Genomic DNA, 21,195 nt, shown 5'->3' with positions numbered 1-21,195 from the left:
CTGGTGTAGGATACTGCTTGAACTAACGCATGGTGGCAAGTGCAGAAAGAAGCCTTATACTCCAGGTATTAATGCCTGTTTCCCCAGAAGCTGCTGTAACATATTTTGAAATCTTTATTTTCCATCAGACTGCTTTGGAGAAAAGTGCAGGCACTGACGGGTGTCTGTTTTGTTGTGTCTTTAGATTACTACTGTCAGAACTGGTTAACAGATGAAGCATTTAACAAGTGGTGATGTTAAATGAACTTTTGACCTCTTTTACCTGTCCATATGTTTTGGATCACTTTGAGTATGTTTTCCATTCCACATAAACTCAAACAAATTCAAGGAGATAAACTGGATGCTCATTTATTTGTTTTGAATGCAATTGTACGTTTCATTGGGTTTTTCTTGACTTTTTTGAGAAGTAGAATTGGCAGAATTTTATACTTGGTTCTGCATGCTCCTGAGGTTGCTAGAAATTAGGAGGGTTCAGGTTGTTCTACTAGATCGTGGAGACCCGACAAGCATAGAGTCACCTGTAAAATAGAATTGTCAGAGCTGCAAAGTAACCTTTATTAAACCAAACTGTCTGTCTGGAGAAGAAAATAGTCAAGTGAACCTTTGAGCACACAAGCCCATCACCCATCATAGGTGTTTTTCAGCAGTAATGTGTATTATTGAGTAAAATGCTAAATTAAGTAAGAATTAGACCAGTTCTTTCCAGGGATCTGCATGAGCATTTAGAAATTGTACTGAAATCTGAATTTGGCTTGTACTTCATCTAAAGTATGAACTACACTTAGCACTTTATACATGAGCTACTAATTAAAGACTTATTCCTGTACGGCCCACATCTTCAGATGTTTTCACCTGCAGACCCCTGTCTCTTACGTTCACCCCAAACTTTTTTAAGAAAACCTTAATGCGTCCTCTTTGTCATCGTTCCCTCTCATGCAGCTGCATGGATTGACCTTCAAAGCGTGCACATTAAATTTAAAAACTGTATCCTACATTGAATTCCCAGGGCTTGCACCTCTTGCCTGGGTATTAAGGCATCCTTCCGCAATGCACCAGCACAGAATTCATCCCACTGAAGCCAGATATGTTGCTTCCAGTGGACCTGGGTGCTGGACTGTGCTGGCACATCTGGTGTCAGACTGCTAAATTTTAGTCAGCTGAATCCCACTCAGCAAGTAAATGTGCTTTTACAAGCACTGTCAATACGAACACTTAATATGGCTTTAGGAATGCAGGATGTATGTTACTGTATCTATACACAGATCTATATTTTATCATTTATATTTGGGGCTTAATAGAGATATGTATATGAAGTTAGTCGTATTTACTAAGGGGGTTATAACATTTGGTTTTGTCTAATACCCAGGCTGTGATGCTTTAACAAGAATAATAGTCTGGGATTGTTCATACCCTTTGCCTATGATTATTTTGGTGATGTTCATTCCCACATAGAAACATTTATGATGATATAGTGTAATCTTTGCTACAGATATAGGTGTTACCTATATAATCTGTTCCCAGTTCAGCTTGGAAAAAAACTTACGTCTGTAACTGAAATTAATCTGCATGTAAATCAGACTTAAGACTCTTTGCATTTTGAATCTAAATTCTGCACTATGCTTTACAGAAGGAGAGAGCAGATAGAACTGACTTTATTTGCATTCCTCGACAAACAATCACGTGCAAAAAAACTAGACAAACTTTCTTCAAAGTGATGGAAAAAGTATAGATTAGTTTGGTAGAAGCTAGGGTATAATCAGAATTATTAAAAAATCAGCCAATGATTGCTTATTGAGTTTATTTCACTGTACAGTCTCACTTCTCTGTAAATTCTTCCTTGTGAAGCTCTCATTCAGTATAATGCCACTATGCTTTTTTTTCATAGGAAAAAAGTGCAGCTTTTCAGCCAGAGAACTAGTGGCTGAGAAACAATCAGCATCATATCTTTTAATCAGTTGCTCTTTGATACATGGTTTGTTCCCCTGAAGTTTAATTGTTCCTTTAAACACAATTGCGAGTAAGTTTAATTACATTAATTTAAAGTAATTTTAATCACAATTTAAAGTATATTGACCATTGATCCTGATTAGTTGCCTTCTATAATCTGCAACCAGAATTGGACAGGGGATAATTTATTTTTTTATGTGACAGAAGGAGAATTTAAAATGTTCTTTCTCTTAGATATGCTGCCAGAGACCCTTAACAATATAAATTACCGTGTACCTCCTAAATGGGAGGAAAAAAGCAGAAAGCATCAGCCTTTCAGATTGTTAATGACCGAACAGTAGTAGGTCTTCAAAGTGTATGTAATTTACTCGCTGGAGGACAAAGTAAAGACACACTGTATACATTAGAGTTCAAAATCACTGCAATAATGAGACATATTTATCACAGTGAGTTTGTGAAAGTAAGGAAGTAGTAGGAAGAAATACTTAGTATAAATGCTTACTGTGACACAAGGATAGAAAACAAAAAAACCGAACAACCTCTTTGTCTTCAGTAGATTCTTAAGTCTCATTTTTCTAGTTGATTAACTCATCTTTTCCTACAAGACAATTTCCAAAAAAGCAGTGGTCATGAGTAATACAGAAAATGCTCCATTTTGAAATGTGCGTAATCGTTCCGGGAATACATGACTCCTGAAAGAAACATTTTCATACTTTTAAGTTCAGCAAGCTCTGGGTATCATGCATTTTGCACTAAGGAATGGAAATTCCTACATACATACATATATGCATATACATCTCTGTTTCTATGAAAATGCGTGTATAGAATTTGTCTGCAACCGTGCAGAAGGCTGGCTAAGCAGTTACGCATCCACACTAAGCACTCTGCTATTGCTTCACAACAGGCACACACACAGTGTAGTCACTGTGTCTGGGCATACAAAATCACATCTGTGGTGGGAGAGAGATGTGAGGCTTTGGGGGTTTGGCTGCTTTATAAATAATTAAGGAGAACATCTGTCCACTGGTAGAAATGGGAGAAGTGAAATTGATACCACAGATCTGCTAACCTTTGTAAGCGCATGAGGCCTTCAGGGACTGCACTTGAAATTATTCTTTCTGGCTAAAGAAATATTTTCTCCTTCTCCTAAAATTTGAATAATTTTACTTAAGGTCTAGCCAAGACTGAGTTTTTTCTTGGTGTAGTTTGGCTGAATGTAGAGGACGATACTATTCCTCCGGGAAGCTGTTGCAGAAGATACGTCTTACCATGCATCTCCTAAGCTCATGAACTTTGCTAGGAAGGTGCAATTTACATTCTCCACGCTAAACTGTGAGCCAGGGGAAAACTGTTTAGAACAACCAAGGAAATGTCGACAAACTAATTTTTCTGCCGAACATCAAAGAGAAAACTGAAAATACTAAGAAGTATTTGTTGCAGTTCAAAAAGAGAGGAACTGTTATAAAAGAATGAACCTGTTTTGGTCTTGGTGTGGAAAAAGTTGCTTTGTTTTTACCATTTGTTTTTTTCTCTGTTTTCAGAAGGACACCCACTGTCAGAGGAAACAATGGTAGCTGCCCATTGATAGAAGGGCTGAAGAAGCTCTGAAGAAAGAAACCATGCTGAAGCGCCTTTTTAAGATACCTTCCATTCTGAGCCTCAAAAAAGACCATCTAACATAATTCTGGATTTAATTAAAAAAAGATGAATTTGTGGTGATTGTTCATTTGGGTGTGTAGCCCTGGAGATGTACCCTCTCTAGCTGCAGAGCTGACCACTGGAAAGGCACAGTGCAGGGAAACACTCTTGTGCTGCAATACAGTATTTCACACCAAGAGGTATCTCAGCTGAGTGAAGATTGCAAGAATCTTGAAATGATTTGAACTATAATGGAGGGATGCTTCTGGGAAGCTCCTGGAGAACTTCAGCACAGGGCGCCTAGTGTCTTTGCTCTTATCTATCTGTGTGAAAGTCCAAAATGAACCACACTTGGACATACAACCTAAGCTTTAATGCACCTACAGATACTCTTGAGCCAAGGGCTGCACTGTCACGAAATGGACACACAGCAGTGGCTGTTTTTCTTGGATTTATCTTGGTTTTTGGTTTCTTCAATAACTTGATTGTCCTCATCCTCTTCTGCAAGTTTAAAATGCTGCGTAACCCAGTCAACATGCTCCTCCTGAACATTAGTATCAGCGACATGTTAGTGTGCATCTCAGGCACTACCCTCAGTTTTGCTTCTAACATCCATGGCAAATGGATTGGAGGAGAGCATGGTTGTAGGTGGTATGGCTTTGTCAATTCCTGCTTTGGTAGGTGCTCAATGATAATTATTTTATCCTCATCTTTTCAACACTGGTTCATGGAGCAACTCAATAAGTTAGGTGACTGGTGCTCTGGGGTAAACAGAAGGATGCATGATTGCCTTATGATCAAACACAAGGGAAATGCATGATTTAAAACATTTTAAGAAAAGGCTTTTTCTATGAAAGAGTAGCACAGATCTGACAAGTATTTCCTAATGTATCACATTTTTTAAAAATTACTTATTTTTAAGAGCTAAAAGTGGCATCTAGAAAGAGGCAAGCTACTAGAAGGAGTTTGATTAAAGGTATGAATGCACATAGTGCACAAGAAAAACTGTGCCAGTGCTGGGCTACAGGCCCCTCAGTGGTGCTTCTGTCATGAATAAAGCCTCCTCAAAGTACTCCATTTACCATTAGTAATTATCTATCAATCTATAATATGAATACCCTCACGTCCCAGATAAAGCCTACTGTCATCATTGGATGCTTTCAGTTCTCCCCTAAAGCAAAATCTTTATTTTAAAATTACATGCCTGCAGATTCAATAGCAAATTAAGTCATAGGAATAGAAAAATAAAACAGTGTTCAGTGCTCTTCTCCTGTCTACGTGAAACTTTTCCTGCAACCAGCTTTTGCACTGCTAGATTTAAATTTTTTAACAGATTTTTAAAAAATTATTTAAATTATTAAAATTATTAAATGTATTTTTTTCATTATTAAAAAAAGAGAAAGGAAAAAGCAGTCAGAGGGCAGCAACCATCTCTTCAAGGTGGCCCCTCTCTTTAAGAATTACATCACCAAGCACTGACCCGTTCTGTATTTATTCCTAAGTTCATAGAAAGGTCTATGAAAGCATAAACTGGCCAATGGGTGCACATCTAGACGCGATCCTTCCTTCACCCAGACTGGGGGACCTGGCACAGCTCCCTCTTGGTGTATGTCCTTGGTTTGGTGCTTCCAGGCCATTGGGATAGGACCAAGCACATCTCTGGCTCTTCTCCCACCCAGGAGATGCAGCGAGTCTCATGCAGGCATTCCCGCAGCTCTTGATGTAGAGTCGGGCTGTGGATCCAAACCCCTGTTCTCTACCTGAATTATAAACTCTTGCTATTTCCAGTACTTCCCTTCCCTCGAATGTGTCCTCGAATGTGTGCTCCACTAATGACAGCTATCTGAGCCTGGCAGCTTCCCCTGAGAAACTGCTGCTTTGCCCAAAGTGAGCTCTCAGAGGTTAGCAGTGTTGTATAAAATAAAAGCACTGACTTGAGCCATCCAAAAATAGACCCCATTATCAATAATGGCTTGGCTTGTTTTGCCAGGGTGTTTTTGGTTTGGTCTGTGCAGAGGAGCACATCTTCTCCCTTCTGCGTTTTTCTGTATTTGTGATTTTTATGAGATACAGTATTTCAGGAACTAGGCTTTTCAGAGATGAAAAGATTTTTTCTCCATCCTTTGCTTTAGCCTTTCCTTTATTATTTAGGGGTGCAATGGGAGAGTAACATTTGAAGGGAGGGGAAACAAGTTGTGTGTTTAAGGGATTAGCCTCCTTCTTCCTGTTTAAAACCAAATTGAGACTGAAGGCATTATCCCCCAGGTCTGTGGCCTGGATGAATCCTGAGTCCGTGAAAGCAGGAAGCTGAGATTTGTTTCAAATGTAAAAACAAGGCTTGTAAATACAAAGACCACACTTATTTTTTTTTTTTTTACTCAGTGTCTTATCTTTTTTAAAATCAAGTAACTGTTGCCTTGGAATGCAAATCTGACTCTCCACCCAGTAAAATCTACAGTGCAATTTACACTGAAGTATTTTTGCTGTGGAATTGAGCTGCTAAGTTCTTTACTGGGCAATCCATTGTCTACCCCAGGCACTTCAAAACCATGACCCAAAAAACCATCTTCAGGGGCTCCCCATGGGCACAATGGAAAAGACTAAAAAGTGTAGGTGCTTGGTTTGTTCACTTGCTTGTTTCCATGCCTCTGCTTTGTGATTTCAAACCATGCACAGAAAGTAGAAGATTTAGAAGCTAATGGGAAGTGCAGATGCTGATCAATAAGCATGTAAAGGGGATTTTAAGAAGTACATTAAATATCATGAGACTTGCTATAGCAACATAAGGGCTGTTGGGTCTTGATCCAGGGGAGCATAAGGGATTGAGCTAGAGGAGGAACAGCATGGACTGTTCCCATCATAAACAATTTTGCCTTGGTGCTTGTACATGTTTGCAGCTCTGTCAACTGGGTCACTGTAGTGGAAACTGCACATGTTGCTGAGTTGGGGAAGTGGATGGATTTGCAAGTTTGCTCCCATTACCCACCACTTAGCCATGGTTTGACAGGCTCACGGTGATACCTTTGAGCAAACATGGAAAGGAACACAGTGGTAAGACACTTTTTCCCAGTTGAACTCTGAGTAAACTTTGCAGACAAGCTGAAATAAGAACTGTTAAATATATCATTAAATGATTAAGCATTAGATTTTAATTTAGGAAAAATACATTATTTAGTAACACACTCACATAGAGACTATTTATAGACACAGTGATATGCCGTCCTAAGATGAAGTATGTCATGCAGCTTTGACCATCTCAAGCAGAATCTCTCCAGTGCCCCACTAAATACTTCAAATCTCTGGGAAGGTGAAAACTTCAGAAATGTTTAATCTTTTCCCAAAATACTTGCACTAATGTAGACTTCCCAAATATGTAGGATAGGCAGAATTTGGGCTTGGATGGCTTCTGGAGTTCATTTTCAGAATTGCTACTTTATGCCTCCTTGCCGCATCAGGATTAAATATTAAATAGATTAATACATGTGGGAAAGATGAAGCTTTCTCTGGCTCAGGAAATCCAACACTAGATTCTAATGCTGGAAAAGTTTCAAGGCACGTCACTTACAAGGATGTTTTTGTGACTGTTGAACTCTTAGCTTGTGTTTTCAGGTGTCTGATGGTTGTTTTCTCTTCCTCAGCCTCAATGGTAATTAAAATACCTAGCAGTTTGCCTAAGAGGTTGATTCCAATATTTCATTTTAAAAAAATGAGTTCGATCAGTGTTTTGTAGGTGAACGTCAGTGTTCAAGAGAACTCAGAGCTGTCTGTACCATGTGAGAACTATGTGATTCGAGGTCACGTCTTCCTGTACAGGGTCCTGCCTTTGTCCAGGGCTCAGGAGAGAGCTATGTTCTTAAGCTAGGAGAGAGCTACTTCTTAAACTAGGAGATAACAATGTTCTAACTGAAGTAAGGCATGTATATGTGTCTTATATCTTCTGATAAACCAAGTTCCTATCTAAATGAGGACTTTAAAACTAATCATTTTAGCAACCCCATAGTACTCAGCTATGCGGGTAGATAGTCTTTTCAGTCACAGTGAAGCAGGTATTGATTTATTCCCCTGTAAGCTGCTGGGAACACACTGAATGAGAAATGTAGCTGCTTATGGCTGTGTTTTAAAGTTCAGCTGCCTTGTGGCTTTAAACAAATAATTTTCTTCTTAATTTTTACCTTGGTGTTATATGCTGTGGCTTAGACTCACTGCATCAAACTAAGGTACTTAAATTTAGAGCACAGACTGAACATCCTGGAAATGTTCTGCTTACGACATGCTGTTGAGATGTGAGTTGAAATGAATGGCTCTTCTGTGAGAAGATACATTTAGTTCTAGGAGTGAAGACGGTAATCTCCCTTGGCTTGATCCTGCAAGAGCTGAAGCCTGAAGCTTTCTGAGCCCTCAAGTACTCACCTCTTACTGCAAAAGCACTCTTATCAGCTCCTCAACTGCCCACTGAACACGGATATCTCCTTTTCCAGTGGAATTGGAATACATTGAAAGTGATATTTCTGATAAATAGTATATATAATATATATAAAGCTGATAGCAAGCAAACCCAATCAGTGATGCTTAAGAAAACATACTTATGCATTAGGCACCCAAAATGTTCTCTATTTGAAGTGTGTGAACTCTGTTATGCCTGTAGTCAAAATCACCCATGCAAGCTTTCCTAGCTATCAAAAATACTCAGCTGATTCAGAGAGGAGGGAAAAAAAAGGGTCTAGCTAACTGATATGACAAGATGCTTAGAGATCCCTTATCTAAAAAAGGAGGAATATTGTCATTACCTAGAGGTCTTTACTGATTTTTATAACAGTGTTACTACTGATGGTTTGCCCTGGATATTTCCACTTAATTTCAAGCAGTCAATATGTGTTAGATTGTATAGTAAACAGAGACACAAAATTACTTATTCAGGAGATATGTAATCTGAATTCCTTTTGGCATCGCTTCTCTAGGGAAAGTGCAGTTAGTCTGCTATTCTTCTTATTTAATAATTAATCAATGAAGTAGTGGTATATTATAAAATACACTTCTGAGGGTCACATTTATATGGAAAAATGAAATGCTGAGAGACAGATGGGTATCATCTGATTAAAACCGGACATTTTCCAATCCCCCAGGCTTCTTCAATAATCAATAAAAAAACAAATTTGTACTGGCAGCATGCAAGTTGTCTGACGTATTTGAGATGTTCTCTTCAGGGCGATATGAGCTGTTCCCTACAAGTGCCCCTTTATCACCATCAGCTATAAAAAGAGCTCAAGCTCAGGGGTAATGTTTCCTCTTTACCTTTCTGAAGTAAGGAGATGACCCTCACAAACAAGGGGTTCATTGCTCCCTTTGTTTTTCTGTCATTTTCTTACTTCTGTTTACAATTCCCTCTCCACTTCAGTGTCCTTTTCTTGGATGTTTGGTTTATTTGTTGTTTTATTTCTAGTTCCTATAGGAACTACACACTGTAAAATGTTGCAATCCCTTAGAATAGTTGTCCAAGAGTGAGTATTTGGAAGACATCTGTTGTGTTTCCACCATGAGGTGCTTAAGTTCTCTTTCAGAGCTTGAGAACCCACATTCATCATGTAGAGAAAATGCTGTCTACTCTCTCTAGAGACAATTTGTAGAGAACAGGTATTGGGCTTTTGTGTCCAGTTTAAGTGCACGAAGCAGGGAGGCAGCTTGGGTCATAATATGTTTCCTTGGCTACATACCTTAATGTTTTCTGCTGTGTTTTGCTATATCATAATCTAGACTATTTTCCTAGTGCCTAGATAAAAGAAAACAACAAAAATCATGCAGAGATACCAACAGCAGAAGGTGGATAGCACCTTGTGTATGTTTTCCTGAAAAGAGGGACAGGAGGACAGAAGAATTCTGTAAGGAAAGCAATACCTTCTTTGGATTTTTTGTGCATAGTTGTCAGTTGTCCATGTGAAAAAATGTTCTACCCATGCCCAAAGTCTGTTTCTGTGGATGTGACAGTGACTACAGATTTCTGGTGATGTTTGATGCTTCCTTATTGAGCAGCCATGCTTACTGTACAGTTGCATACTTTTGGGTCTGGGACATTGCTCTATGTTATGGCCATGTGTTGCGGAACACTAGGAACTTTGTGCAGAGAAGTACACAAATAACGTAACTTTACATAGAGACTTGGAATAGGAGCAAAAAGGAAAAGACCACATCAGACACTATCCTGACAGTGAATTGAGTTTAAAAGGTCACGGCTGTAAGCTGTGTTTGAGATGATGGAACAGCATTTCTGTCAGAGTTAAGTTTAATCATTTGCATTTGCAAGCCCTTTTCCCTAATCCTGGGCCATGGCATTAACCCAGCTGATGTCAGCTTTTTATTACTTTAGGAAAAATGCAAACCCAGCTGTGCTGGTAGTCAGGCCACACACATATGAAGAAATATGTTACAAAAATATAGCTGGCTTTCTGGTCCCTCAGTAAAATGAAATAAACTAAAACCCAGTAAATAAGCAATATTCAATTTAAAAAAAATGTTAGAGAGCAATGGACATAGCTTCTGAAAGGCTATTAAATCATATTCATTAATAATGTGTTTAATAATCTCTAGTAACTCTTAAGATCGTCTGTGTGCTGACACAGCTGAACAGAGTTCAATAATTGTTTTGAAAACTTTTAGACTTCCTTTGTAGTCCCAGAGGTATACTAGAAAAAGGATATTATATGTGGCTATTTAAATCCAAGTTATATACCTATTGGATTTTTCTTAACTAGTGACATTAGTTTTCTATGTCCATTATTTTTTAGGAAGCATTTAAACAGAATGCTACATCTTCCAGTCTAGTAATCAAATGAATACTTACAGGCTTTTCACTGATAAGAAGGGTTACAGGACCATTGGCATAGTTCAGAAAAATGACACAGCAATAGGTAAAAACTATAAATTCCATTTTTTTCCAGCTATGGCCAATACTTCACACTTAAAGTAATTACTACAGATTGGGGTGGTTTTTTTTGGGGGGGTGTGTGTTTCTGTTAGTGTGTTTGCCACTTTTTTATTAGAAATGTCTGTTAAGATGAGAAAATATTTTGCAGTAGTTTGTTAACAGAGTGTGCTGACACGGAAAAACAAGTTTATTTGAAAGCTGGAGCTATCCTGATTGCATTTGTGTTTTTCTAGGTATTAACACTGGCTGAGAAACAGTTTCTGAAACTAGAGATTCAGTAAATCCCTAATAAGTTAATAAACTACTGCCTGTATTGATTTGCAGAATATCTTTCTTCTGTTGATTGCACAGCTAACATGATTCAGTACTTAAATAATGCAAATGCCTGCTGTTACTGGAGGGTTTGTGGGTTTGGGTTTTTTTTCAATATTAAGTCAAAATGACATCTGGTTGCTATAAATTTTCCCACAACTGATACAGGCAGATTGAACATTTGATATCTGCAGACATCAAATGCAGGGGAGCACCACTCCAGATAGCCACTTTCTCCCCTTGATGTCCCACCATTACTTTTCCATGAAGTGTCCCTGTGCTTTGACTCCTCAGTGATTTGGGACCTGGTTACTCATCCCTCTCCGTGGGGCACGCTTTGCCCAGTGTGAAGCAGCAGAGGTGGATAAGCAAGCATTCATCCCATACGAGAGTGAAGGCTCAGGTTCCCTGGGGGTACCTGACTCCCCTGTCATCTCTTGGTGATCCAGATGGTAATGCCTCTTATCAAAGTCACCTGGGCACCATCTTTAAAACTACTGTGCTAGAACAGTGGCAGACTTTATGTGCTTTGGCTCAAGGTTTCTCATGCCAGCTATCAGCATCAGGCTCAATTGCTGTGGGTAGTCAGCCAACGATTCTTTTTAAAACATGGCTTAATTACATAACTTTTCCTGTTTCTGGTTTCTTAAACGCATTTCACAAATGGCTGCCCAGGGAGGTGGTCGAGCCGCCTTCCCTGGAGGTGTTTAAGGAACAGGTGGATGAAGTGCTTAGGGACATGGTTTAAGGGAGTGTTAGGAATGGTTGGACTTGATGATCCAGTGGGTCCTTTCCAACCTGGTGATTCTATGATTCTATGAAATGCCAGTCTGTTAAAAATGCAGTCTCATCCTATGACCAGGTACAAATTTCTACTGTTCCTTATGAAAGTATAGCCACCACAATACAGAACACTATAGTAACTCACTGGGTAAGCTCTAAATCTTTACATGTATCTCGCAGTGTTTTATTAGAGGCAGATGTTCATTGTGTGCAAAGTTTCTAGTATTGTTTTTCAGTTTTAATTTCTGTTTCTATTTTTTCTTCTGTTCTATTGTTTCTCTTGGTTTCACTAATGCAATTCAGAGCAGAAATAACAATTAACTATGGGGAGTAGGGATCAAAGCAATCAGGCTTCAGGTTAGTCAATAGATGGAAGCTGGTTTATGCTGAATTATTTTTGTAGAGACCTAGAACAATAAAAATCTGTTCAGGACGAAATCAGAAAAAAAAAGGGAAGAAAAAGCAGACTTGATTGTGAAAATACTTCATAAGGAATAATTTGATCTTTTTTTAAAGTTAATCAGCAGTGTAAAACTTTGCTTACATTAGCACTCTAACAATTTCTAAGATTCAAAATCATTAGTTAATTCACATATGTGACCTTGTTGCTAGATATCCTAAGTGTTGCCTGAGTGTAGTACCGACCTCTGAGATGGTACTGAAATAGCAAACCGACATCTGGCAAGATTTACTTTGAGATAAGAAATGGTATGAATTTTACAAAAACATAGATAATCCCTTTTAACTTATCCTTATGAAAATTTTAGAGCACACAATAGGAGCGTCATTATTTCCCCTCCACCGCTGGTGGCAGTGCGAGCATCACATGGCGGTTCATGTGGCAGAACCATCCACCTTGGTGTGAATTTGGCAAATGTTAAATATAAACTGTTCTAGAGTAGGAAGTAATACTGTAGCGATGAGGAGTTACAAATTGTGCTGCTTAATGAACAGGTGGAGTGTGTCCATGGTATGTAGGTATGTATTATGTATATGTTCTGTACACTGAATACCGTGCACAAGGCAGCTCTTCTCCATGCAAGTCTTAGTAACAAATCCTAGCAGTTTGCCTTGATTTATCCAAACTGCCAAATTTTATGATGTCTTTGGTCTGCTCAGTTTTCAGAGAAAGGGCGTGTGGCAGTGTAAGAGTGCCAAGGTCCAGCAACAGCTGTGTATGTTGAGGATTGTTTTACTATGTGTATTTCTTAAAACTGAAAGTATATTTCTATTTAATATCTTTGGCAAGGGCTGCATCAGAGGAGAAGGATGAAAGGCTTCCAGATAAATATGCCAGTCAGGATTTAAATGGGCTTTTCTAATGTGTAGAAAGCAGGCTATGAGGCAAGACAAAAAGCCATAGCTTAATATTGTGATAACAGCAGTAGACATACCACCATCTGGTTTCCTCCATATAACAGTTTTTCTCTATTGGTCAGTGTATCAAGGGTTATTTAACAAGGAATTTGAGGAGGAGAATGAGTAGGGGTTTTACAGGTGTTAATATCTTTTCTGGGCTTGGGGTATTCAGACCTTTGGAGAGAAAGATTAGTAGTAGATACAAGCAGTTAATGGACTCCTACTGTGCTCTAATTGTTTCTTCTTATGATTTCAATAACTAAATACTAGTTGTGCCTTGCAAAGGGCTGTGTGTATACATACTGTTTGCCATTCAAAAATGTGTTGCCTAGCTATCCTTTAGAATATGAAACTTACTTAAAGTTAGGATAGCTTTCAGCATGCAATGACATTTTCCCAGTACACAGTCCCAGCAGCCTGTGATTTGTTGTGTAGGCACTTCTTCCCTGAAGGTAGTACTTTGAAGACTAATAGGTCTCCGTGGATTTATGTTTGAGGCTGCTTGCTCTCAGGAACCCTGCAAAATTTTGGTATGCACAATAAAATATGTCAAGGAATTCACTTATTAAATGTGCAGTATGCAAAGAAAAGTACCTTCTGTTTGGTAATTCAGAGTCTGCAGCCTGATGATTTAATTTGAAAAAACCCTTCTTGTATTATGAGAAACACTAAATAATCTTCCCCTACGGACCTTTTCACAGTTTTGCTTCTTTTCTCTGTTTTCTAATAATCCCTGATGTTTGCTTTTCTAAACGCTGCTGAGCACTGCTTAGTGGAAGTGGTTTGCATAAAGCTATCTAGCATAACTCTCTTTTCATATTGTTAAGTCAATCGGAAACAATCACTGTGTATTTAAAGCTTGGACTTTTTCTCCACATATGACAGTTTACCTCAGTATTGCATTTCATCTGCTTGGTGACTTGGTTTCATGTGGTAGTTCTGCAGTTCTTTGCAGTCAGCTTTTGTTGATTTAGAGTTATTCAGCATGGTATAATCAGCAAACTTCACTCTTTATCATCTTTTCCAGATCATTTATTAATCGGATGAATAAACCAGGGCCTAGCACAGATCCGTAGGGGACTTTGCTGGCCACAGTTTTCACTGAGAAAACAAGTTCTTTTCTCCTGTTCTTTATTTCCTGCCTCTAATCAATTATTTATCTACATGAATTTCTCTGTTACTGCAAGGCATCCTACTATCCTTAGGAGCCTTTGGGGTAGTCAAAGCTGTTTAGAAATCCAAGTAGTCTATCGAATATATTCCCCTTGTCTGCATGGTACTGCCAAGGAACACTGATGAATTAGTAAGGCATGGTTTTCCTCCAGTCTAGCCATTCTGGCTTGTCCCAGTATGTCATACCTCCTTATACACCCACTGGTTTATTCTCTAGTGCAATTGTGCAATTTCTTCCAATCTATCCAGTGATGCCGATCAGACTGAATGGTTGGATGAAAACTATTGTGAAGGATTTCTGTCTGCATCAGTTACAAACCATTTCTTAATGGATGTAGCAAAAGATCTCCTCTTCTGAGGCCCTTCTGATGGGTTAAAGAATGAAGAATACCACTTCTCACTGAACATCCTTCAGCCAGAAAAGTCATCTTGGACAGAAATGGGAGCAGCCTTCTCCAGTCTTTCATCTTCCTCCCATAGCACGTGATGTTGCTGGGTTGTAAAACTACACAAGAAACTCTTGGGCCAGGGGCAGTGTAGAGGTACTGGTCTATATATTTTGATACTACATTCATATTACCATATATGACTAGTTACTGACCAGTTAATAGCTAGTTATTATAAAAGACAGTTTGACCACTAGACCTTATGACAGAAACTTGGCTCAGAAGAATAAATATTTGTAATATGTTCTGTCTCTAGGAATGGAAACTGCTGACAAAAGCAGATTATAAAATAATTTGTTAAAAATGAGCAGTTGTGTTCAGTCAAAAAGTAGAGGTTCATAGAAGGGAAGTAGGTGAGGTGTGCTATCATGGAAGCTTGGCTCCCTGAGTGGTACATGACAATACATTTTAATTTCACCTCATAGCTTATTTGGTGCTGTATCCCATATGTTGCCAAACCCTGGGACTAACTGCTACATGATGCCTCCATGTGGATGCTCAGCATGCAGGAAGGTCCCAGGAGCAGTCGTGGAAGGAGATGGGAGGTTCTCCAGGACAATGCGGGCATGGACATGGGAATGCTGCCGTGTACCTCACCACTCTGAGACTATCTTTCTGCTACACCAACACTGTACGTCCACCCCTGCTTTCCACAGGCACACAAGCCCTTAAGACTTCTCCTGAGCTGTTGCTGTACAGGAGCTCCATCTAGTGTTGACATTATTTCTTATTCTGACTCGCTAATGGATAAATACATTTATATAGAGGAAGCCGATTTAGTAGGCTGATTTTGCAAGTTTTAGCCTGCTTTCTGGAATGCAAAGGTGTCCTGCATAACAGACGGAAAGTGAGACTGAAATTAATATTCAGAGGTTATTGTACTGTGATGGTATCATTGAAATGCAAAAGGGAATTCTTTGCTATATTCATGCCACTAGCAGTAGTTGTTGGTTTGTTAATGGATAGGCATATTAATAACGTAGCAGAAAAGCGTAGCACTCCAAGTAATGCAAATTAAGTCACAAGATGCAGCTAAGAATTAAGATCACCCTTACAGCACAATGTATACACATTTTAAAATTCAGGAAGAGGGGAAAGAAAGACTAAAACAATAATTCTTTACAGGTGAAAGTAATACATGCTGTCTGTACTGGAGATATCACCAAACACAAAAGGAAGGGTGTGTCATACAGAGGAGAAAATAGACAAATGACTGTTGACAATAGAGCAGGAAAGGTTTACTGAACAGGACTGTTAATGGTTGCTGTCAAATTTGTCCCAGCAGGCTTGAATGCAATAGTGATTTTGCAGTTATTTCTTTCAAGCGAAGAGGTAAACTCTGACTCCCATTAGAGTTAAGTAGGAAAAGAATTCTTTAGGGAAAAGAATGATTGCCTGCTCTAATGGACTCACAACTACAAGTCATCTAAGCAAAAGAAAACAAATAATTACAGGCATTAGATAACTAGCAACTGGTATATTTACTTCTATGCAATGTGAATTGTTGATATTTGTAGTAGCTTGCATTTTGAAAGTCTAGACTGCGTGCATTTAAAAACTGGTTGTCACTGCTAATGTGTAGCAATGATTTTCTCAATTTCAAACCAGTAGAAGTGCTTTTAATCCCTTAAAAATCAAAAGTAAATGGTGATCTGATCACTAAAACACGGAAGCATTCAAGTAAAATTAGAGTCACCAAATGCAGGACTATTTGTTTCCTGTGACTGTCTATTCTGTGTTTATTATATGAATATTTACTAGTCATATGATTTTACTATATCGTAACACAAGTTATTGTTGTTTGTTTATTCACTGAAGTGTAGATACTGAGGTGTAAAATTCAAGTAGGTCAGGCTGGTACTGGTTGGTTGTCCACCAGGGCCAGTGTTCACTTGGAGACTATTCATCTTAACTCTGGAAAGTCTTTGAGGTTCAGCAGGCTTTCCATTTGACTCTGTAAATGTTTGGGCTTGTCTGCCAAAATCTGTTGGCAGATGATGGATTTTGGCCCGTAAAATATGTATCTCTTAGTTTAGGAGGGAAAATGAAAAAGTGGATAGGTGGATAGTATCCTGAGGGCTAGCGAGAAATGACCAGCAGCTATATATGTCTGCCACTCTCCACATCTGTTTGCATCTCTTCTGAATACTTATTTGTGCTTTCACCTCAAAATATGGAAAAAAACCAAACTCCAAACCACTGATAAGAACGATTTTGTGAAATTCCGTATTCAGAATCTCTCACTTGTTTCTCTCAGACTTGGTCATTTCATGCTATATTACTTTTCCACTAGCACCAGAGGCTTTGGAAGTTGTTAAGTAACTTAATTGTGTTCTTGTTAGTTTAGCTTAGTTTGTGTCATTATGGGCTGCCCTTCAGCTACTACTCAAAACATTTACCCAATATAGGCTGAATCTGTGGAATTCTCAGTTCTTTTTTCCAGTTATTACATCACAGGAAGCAGCATAAGCCAGCAAAAACTAATACAAAAGTGTGACACTTGTAGTTGAGACTCATAGGAATAGAACAGTGATCTGCTGTGTCTTTCACCTAGAGCCATACTCTGTGCTGTGCTACCGGGAAGAAATGTACAGATCTTTAAATAAAAGTAAATAATAAATAATGTCTCAGATGATAGTCTTATAAATGGACGCCTGTGCTGGACTTGAAATTGAATTTCTTGCACTCTACTCACTGCAACAAATTGCTGTGTAGAAAAGGTTATGCCGCAGACTCGCCTTGTCTCAAAGTCACTTATTTCCATGGTTAATTTCTGAATAATTATTTATTCCTGTAATGCAATCTGCAGTGGATTTTTATGCTGTGGTTTCTGTACTGCTCAGTGAGAACCTCAGCTTTGTTCCCGTGTATGCCTGAAATGATGGGGGAACAAATCGCATTTCTCACTGTGCTTGACTCCTGTGGAGTTATTTGTCTAGGTGCCAGCTTGGGGTCCGAAGTGTTTGTATCGTATATGACAGAGGTTTTTCCCTATCTTGATTGTAGGAGTGTAAGAGTATCTCTGAGTAAAAAGACTCAGAGATAAAAAGCAAACCAGAACACTTCTTATTTTTTAAACAATTAACAAGTTCTGGTCCTTCTTTCTTCTTGATTCAGTGCCTCATTAGTTTCTGATTTTTTTGTAAAAGTACATAGAATATGTGGAGGTCACCAATCAGGTCAACAAGTGCTCTCCCAACTTCTGCCCGTTGAGTCAGCTTTTGAAACTGTCTTCTTTTATTATTCTGATATTCATACTTCGTTACCTCCAAGGAAGTCGCTGGTGGCAGCGAGTGCTGTAGTGGAAATTACTGTCTTTTTGTGGAAGAAATGCTTTGATCTTTAAGGTAAGCAGAGCCTCATAGTTTTGCTTATTAGTATTAATGTTAGGTAGTATGTAAGAGATGGAAGCAAAGCCGATGAGACACAATGGCTTGCTCTGTGTGAACTCTCCTAAAGTCTGCAGTTCTGTGGCAGGTGTTAGGTAAGGTACTTTGGTGCAGAGTGGATGAAATTTTGCCTGGAGATTAAGATACCACCAGAAAGAGAGCTTGTTGCTTGCCCCTTCCAAACCTCTCTTGTGAATAGTAGACTTACAAATTGTATTGCATGCACAGTCCTTGAGGGATGATACTAGGATCTGTTTTTAGAAAGGCTTCTAAGGAGATATATAAGTGCAAATATGTTGAAAAGGTCATGTCTTTTAAGTTACTTAAATTGTTTATGTTTCATTTCCATGTGCGGAGGGTTTTATTTCTGTAGAGAACTAATAGAAATGCTCTCATTTAAATTCAGGAGAATTATTTCCCTTGAAACGGCACTGAGTCATTGATCAAATTAGTTTTGTATAACTCAATAATACATTTATGTAACACCATTTGGTAGCACAATGTTGAATTAAACTTCAAACCCTGAAATTGAGTTAGTATGAGCCTTCATTTGAAGAGGACTGTTTCTTATTGCTGTTGCTCTGTGTTTACCTCTAAGTCCTTGGGCACACACAGTGAAAGATGTCAGCCCGAAGAAAGAGCAGAGGAATACTTCAGCACAGTACTCTCAAAGATTCCCAATGTAATGTGCATTTAGTCACAAAACTTTTTCTTCCTTTTATTTCTTACCTCTGTCTCATAGTACTACAGAGCATTTTAGCATATTCTCCAGCTAACAGAGCAGCAGATTTAGCAGCTGAAACCTGGGGGACTAGCGGCACAGGAATGTAGCTCTGTTAGGACACACAACATTTCTGAGAAACCTACTTGCTGCTCATGTCCGGTATTTACCAACACAGCGTTTCTAAGTGGAGACCAGAGCACACTATTTCCATTGCTGCAAGTCTCCTTACAGCACTGTGCTCTTTCTTGCTTGCTGGCTCTCAAAGTTCACTGTTCATTGCTGCCTGGTGCCCTGGCTTCCAAAGGAGAGGTGCAAGGGATAACTTCTGGCGAGTCCCAGACCACCAGCTGCCAGCTGATGTGCCTCTTCGACTTCCAGATGTATGATGTCCTTACCAGGATATTATTTTAAACCTGTCTGATAGGAAAAGGTATTACATTCACACACATGTATGTATGGAGTCTCGTAAATATATGAAACATCACCTTTTTCCCTTCCTTTAGCAACATATATAAGTGTCAGTGGTGAGAGTTTGCATTGGTTAACTTCTGCTGCTGACAGGTCCCACTGTGGTTAGCACAGGGCTTGTAGACAGCATGTGGGAAACACAGCACTTTATATTCCCTTGATTTCCCCACTGCATTTTGTACGTGGCTGACGGATGGTCCGATGCATGCCGAGGGGTACTCAGCTGGCTTTGTAATGACTTCGAAAGCTGCACGGAAGAGAAGGACCTGGGGGTGATGGTTGACAGCCGACTGAACATGAGCCAGCAGTGTGCCCAGGTGGCCAAGAAGGCCAATGGCATCTTGGCTTGTATCAGAAACAGCGTGAACAGCAGGTCCAGGGAGGTTATTCTCCCTCTATACTCGGCACTGGTGAGACCGCACCTTGAGTACTGTGTTCAGTTCTGGGCCCCTCACCACAAGAAGGATGTTGAGGCTGTTGAGGATGTTGAGGTGAGGGGGCTGGAGAACAAGTCTTATGAGGAGCGGCTGAGAGAGCTGGGGTTGTTTAGCCTGGAGAAGAGGAGGCTGAGGGGAGACCTTATTACTCTCTACAACTACCTGAAAGGAGGTTGTGGAGAGAAGGGAGCTGGACTCTTCTCCCAAGTGACAGGGGACAGGACAAGGGGAAATGGCCTGAAGCTCTGCCAGGGGAAGTTCAGGCTGGATATCAGAAAAAAAATTTTCATGGAAAGAGTCATTGGGCACTGGCACAGGCTGCCGAGGGAGGTGGTCGAGTCACCTTCCCTGGAGGTGTTTAAGGAACGGGTTGATGAAGTGCTTAGGGGCATGGGTTAAGGAAGTGTTAGGAATGGTTGGACTCGATGGTCCGGTGGGTCCTTTCCAACCTGGTGATTCTATGATTCTATGACTTGAGTCTCAGCAGCAGCAGCACAGCCAGATGGACGCTAGTTCTTTGTCTTGCACCTGCCTCGCAGCTGATTCTTACCTTGGCTCAGTCCCAGCAGCTGGATTTGGCCTGGCTGTGGGCTGCAGTGGCACCTGGAAGAGCAGGGACTTGCTGTAGAATTATTGAGGTCAGTACAGACAATGTGTGAAGGGAAACAGGGTAAACACTTGAAGAAACCATAGAATAAGGGGGAGAACAGCCTGTGCAGGTAATTAAGAATGCTGTTCCCAGCAGGAAAACAGAGCACATGTTGGTTTGGGCAAGCCTGAAGAACTGTGTGCTGATACAAGCAGAGCACAACAAATCATTGGCACAGGATCCTGCATCCTACTGACAGGAGCATGGCATCCAAGGGTACAGCAAGTCCCACCTGCCATTTTTTCCATAATACTCACGGCAGTGCCCATGGAGGTATGTTTCAGGCAGATTTACTTGCCAAACGAGGAAGTGCAAACAGGGAGCAGCAGCTTCGCTATATAAATACCAAGGTTCATATGGGCAGGATTCATAAGCAGCAGATCACTTCATTATGACAGTGGACTCCTCAAGTGTATCCAAGCTCTATCCAAAACCCAGTTTGTTGCCAGAGAGGTTCTCATACGCAAGAGGTTTGATGAACTAATAGCTAGAGTCTCTTGTTCTTCTTGTCACACAAAAGACATCCCAGACCGACCTCCTGAGCACAGACTTTTGTGCTTGTGGGTTTGTTAGTGTGAGAGTGTGAGTAAATAAAAGCCATGAGAGAATGTCTATAAGTGGGTAAAATCAACCTGTGTGGAGATGGGGTGCAATAAAATTATCTTGGCCTTTTGTAAGCGCTTGGATTTAGTTATGCTCCATTAAAGTCTTGCTGAAGAAGGTGCTATTGCTTTCCTTTAAGCTCAGTCTGCCTAAGATTACCTGTGGCTTCTTCTCATTGCTCTTGATCCTTGATAACCAGAATACGGTGCAGGATATACATTATATCATGCAACCATGATGTTCCGGCACTCTGTTCCTGATGCAGAATAATGACCTCCAGGAACTTTAAGAGGGAACATATGCATAAGTTATTGGTCAAAACATTTGCCTAGTGTTGGCTGAATCTGT

At 39.7% G+C, this 21,195-nt stretch overlaps 1 protein-coding gene across 1 annotated transcript in view; it reads left to right on the top strand.

Moving 5' to 3' along the window:
* LOC128854170 (opsin-3-like) overlaps positions 1-21,195 on the top strand; it is an 88,461-nt gene that overhangs the window by 1,820 nt on the left and 65,446 nt on the right. Inside the window, exon 2 of the mRNA XM_054085059.1 lies at positions 3,489-4,262. Within this exon, the coding sequence (XP_053941034.1) occupies positions 3,926-4,262 (337 nt within the window). The 5' untranslated portion in view covers positions 3,489-3,925. The remainder of the gene's footprint in view (positions 1-3,488; positions 4,263-21,195) is intronic.

The sequence above is a fragment of the Cuculus canorus genome, chromosome 1 (genome assembly GCF_017976375.1).
Source record: "Cuculus canorus isolate bCucCan1 chromosome 1, bCucCan1.pri, whole genome shotgun sequence".
Classification (NCBI taxonomy): domain Eukaryota; kingdom Metazoa; phylum Chordata; class Aves; order Cuculiformes; family Cuculidae; genus Cuculus; species Cuculus canorus.
The sequence above is the reverse complement of the archived record's forward strand: the minus strand, read 5'-3'. Positions and strand labels throughout refer to the sequence as shown.